The sequence below is a fragment of the Toxotes jaculatrix genome, chromosome 2 (assembly GCF_017976425.1).
Source record: "Toxotes jaculatrix isolate fToxJac2 chromosome 2, fToxJac2.pri, whole genome shotgun sequence".
Lineage (NCBI taxonomy): Eukaryota > Metazoa > Chordata > Actinopteri > Toxotidae > Toxotes > Toxotes jaculatrix.
In genome coordinates, this window is record NC_054395.1 from 16,209,136 (window position 1) to 16,212,865 (window position 3,730).

The 3,730-nt window shown below is 45.4% G+C and overlaps 1 protein-coding gene across 1 annotated transcript; it reads right to left on the reverse strand.

The window, feature by feature from the left end:
- Nucleotides 1-326: 326 nt before the first annotated feature.
- Nucleotides 327-3,451, reverse strand: adora1b (adenosine A1 receptor b). The gene is made up of 2 exons (XM_041057686.1): nt 2,727-3,451; nt 327-1,128 (listed from the first exon to the last, which is right to left on the reverse strand). The coding sequence occupies exons 1-2, from the start codon at nt 3,065-3,067 to the stop codon at nt 327-329; spliced, it is 1,143 nt and encodes a 380-aa protein (XP_040913620.1). The 5' UTR covers nt 3,068-3,451.
- Nucleotides 3,452-3,730: the final 279 nt, after the last annotated feature.

Genomic DNA, 3,730 nt, shown 5'->3' on the forward strand with positions numbered 1-3,730 from the left:
TTCACCATAATGAACAAAACTGTTAAAGCTTCTGTCTTCAGTCTGTTACTAAGATAGACACAGTCGCTATCAAAATGACCTCCATTATTGCAAATTTATAGATACCCCTTTTTGCCTTTTTTTCTTCTCTAACCAAACTTTCAGTAAATCCACTCCTCCTGAGTTAAGATAAATGATTTTCCAGAATTTATTATCCAAGTCGCTTCAGTCACGACAGCATCGAAGCACTTCACACTCCTCATTAGACTATATTCAAATGAGGAGAAAGCCAGTGCTTGTGTACTGATTGTTAGTTTCCCAGCCAGCAATCAGCTCCATCCCGTGGCTTACACTGCATTCTGCTCCAGTAAGGGCGGGTGTTCTTTAGGTTGCTGTAGCAGTTCGGTCCTCTGGTTCTGCTCCCGCTCATGTGGAGGCTGCTGCTGTTGAGGTCGATCGGATTTAAGGATTTCCTTCTGAGAAGGCTGCGGTGGTGTCGCCTGCTGTGGCTCTGGGTTGGGCATCTCTTTCCTGTCGCTGGGCTGAATCTCCAGAGCTGGTGTGTCCTTGCAGCAGAAGTACTGCTGCCAGATTTTCCGGAAGGCTGTGCGGAACTTCTTAATGCGGAAAGCGTAGACAATTGGGTTGACAGCGGAGTTGCCGTGGGTGAGCAGGATGGCGATATAGAGGAGGACAATTGGCTTCTTGCACTCAGGGCAGAAGAGTGTGATGCAGTTGATGATGTGGAGGGGGAGCCAGCTGCTAGCAAAGAGAAAAAGGACCAGAGCTAGAGATTTCGCAAGATTCAGCTCCTTGTCATAGTACTTATTGGGGTCTGTGTGACTGGTGGTGAACTTCTTATTGTTAAGTTGCTTGTGGATCATGTAGAAGATCTCTGCATAAATAACTAGCATGAGAAGCAGGGGCGGCAGCACCCAGCCGAAAAAGTTAAAATACACCATGTAGTCCATGCTGATAACGTTTTCAAATTGGCAGGTGATAACGAGGTCAGAGCTGATGGAGCCGTTCTGCTGGAGGCGCTTCAGGTTGTTCCAGCCTAACATGGGTGTGAGCCCCACGATGAAAGCCACCGTCCAGCATATCACCACTGCCACCCCAGCTCGCCGAGGGGTCACCACTTGTTTATACCTACAGGAGCAAACAAAACAGCATCACGCCAGCACTTTCTCTCACAGCACTGCTGAGGTCACGCAGCTTTATAAGGTGTTATCGTTTAAACCACAAGTACCTGGACACTTCATGCACAGCTCCTTGCAGAACATGTTTTCATATCTGCAAACTCTCATTGGTAAACACTGTCCTGCATTGGTAAGCACTGCTTTTCACGCTTCTTTTGTTCAGGGCAAAACTGAATTATAGTTTGGAAAATTGGCTCAATATTACCTGCTAATGTAATACAGTGGTACAGTGGACACACGCTGCAGTGCTTGGCAGTGCTACAACAGAGTTTACAGGTTTGGCTTTTTATATGTTTATTGGATAAGAAGTAAGAAGTAGAGGAAAGTAGAAGATGCAGAGGCTTTAAAATCTTATCACTGCTGTCTTGTGACCAAGTAATGACACAGAGAGTCTCAGCCTGATACTTGCCTAAGGCACTGATGAAAATGGTTATCTGATCCAGCATAGCCGGAGAGTGTGTGGAGTAACAACTGAGTCCTTTTGAATTACTAATGGCTGATATTTACAATGTCTGATGTTGTAATAATGTCAGCATTACAACAACCTGACCTTTGCTGAAGTGTAGCCTGAAGCAGAACAAAACACTGCAATTTAGCTCGGCTGTCACAGGTGCCATGTGTTGGATTAGTATTGATTAGGGATGCAGGCCGGTGTGTTAAGTTAGGTTTGTGTCTGAAGCGCAGCAAAAAGATCGTTATTCACACATTGAGCCTGGGGACCAGTCTGCTCAGGAGAGATCACACACTGATCTAATGGGGAGTGTGGGAAAAAAATGAGAAACATCAGCACTTTGTGGACTAAGATGCAAATTTCTGATTTAAATAACATGAGCAAGGACCCAGTGATGTACTGATAACAGTAGTTGTGACAGACACAACTAAGTACTAAGCCTGGATGTTTTTATACAAAATCAGACTGAGAAGTCAAAAGCTAAAATGAATGATAAAGTTATGTCAAAAGCCTGGAAGACTTACTGGTTTCTTAGACGGGAGATTAAAGTTGCACATAATATTCTCAGACAATAACTTCCCCTCTTCCACTGAGCTTATCTTTTTAGCCTTTCAGCACCACTGCTCAGCCTTTTGTTTCAGCCTTGCATGATAAACCACTGATGGTCCTTTGCATCAAATACAGATGCACAGAATAACGCCCCCCCCTCAAAAAAAAAATTCTCCTGTACACATTCCCACCCCCAGCTGTACTAATTCTGTCACTAGACAATTTTCCTCACATATTCCACATCCTGAGGACAGAGGGACTAATTAAAGCTGTTAGTTGATCAACCATGCTCTGGTTAGCTGTCATGTCAGTACTGGTGAGTCAGGTCTATATTCACATAAAGGGACTGGCATCCTGTGAAGTGAAACATGACCCATGAGGGAAACAACACAGCGCTGGATCTCCAGTGACTTCTGCTGCGTGTGAGGAGGCATTGTCTGGGAAACAGTGCCACAATCAAAAAACACCATCACCTTTCCATGTGGCACATATACTGAGAATAAGTGAATCTCCTAAATTCCAAAAATGGGTTGTGAAAACCTCATTACCTGGTCGGGATCTTGACCCTGAGATAGCGGTCAATCGCAATAGCCAGGAGGGCCAGGATTGAACTTTGCGTCAGCACCAGCACCGTGCACGCCACGAGCAGGCAGCTGTAAAAGTGAGTTTGAAGTCCGATGCTGATAGTAATGGCCAAAGGGATGACGAGGGCTCCGACTGCAATATCCGCCAGAGCCAGGGAGACGATGAAACAAAACGTGGTGTCTCGTAGCGATTTATTAATTTTCACCGCCCAAACCACCATCACATTCCCGATGACAGACGCGACTGCAATCACCACCTCCATTCCTATGTAGAGCGACTGCGCTGATAAAAGTGCTACGGGCATCCTTGCAGATGATTATGTCCTTGATAAGAACAAGACTGATTGCAGTGAAGCGCCCCTTATAAGAAGCCAACAGAGCTCTCCTTGATTTTGCGTGAGTGTGTGTGTCCGTACAGTGTTTTCCAAATGAGCTGTGCGTTCATCAGTTCCACGGTAACCACATTCTCATGGTTTTCGCTTATAAGTTGCAGGAAAAAAATCCAGTCATAATTATTTTTAAGAGAAGAAGCCGCAGCATATCTCAGCATGAGGGGTTTTCCTTTGGAGCAGGTGCTGTGGTCTGAAGGCTGTTGTGCATCGCTCCTGGTTTGTGCCCTGCGCCTCCACTTGGCTGAATACACCTGCTCCTACTGAGAGCAGCATCCTTCCCGTGCGCTCCGATTTATCCAAGAGGGCGCTTTATCTTCAGCAGTCTATTTTTTTTTTTTTTTAATTTAAAAAAGAAAACTATCTCGTGAAGAAAGCAGCTCCTGCGCAAGCGGACGCTCCCACTTTCTCTCTCTCCCTCGTTGTGCTTTCAGTCAGCGCAATGCAGCCGCCTAAAATAGCGTTGTGAATTTTCTCGCCTTCTCTTCTTCTTTTTCTGCTTTCAGTTGTGCTGTCTTTGTTAGTTTGAAGATTGCAATCCTGGTTTCACCTCAGGCTTATCGAGTTCCAGTGGTGGTT

Excerpts from the sequence above, each read along its gene's own strand:
- adora1b (XM_041057686.1), bottom strand. The coding sequence starts at position 3,067 with ATGCCCGTAGCACTTTTATCAGCGCAGTCGCTCTACATAGGAATGGAG. Across the intron at positions 1,129-2,726 it reads AGGGTCAAGATCCCGACCAG|GTATAAACAAGTGGTGACCC; the intron begins GTAATGAGGTTT and ends TTGCTCCTGTAG.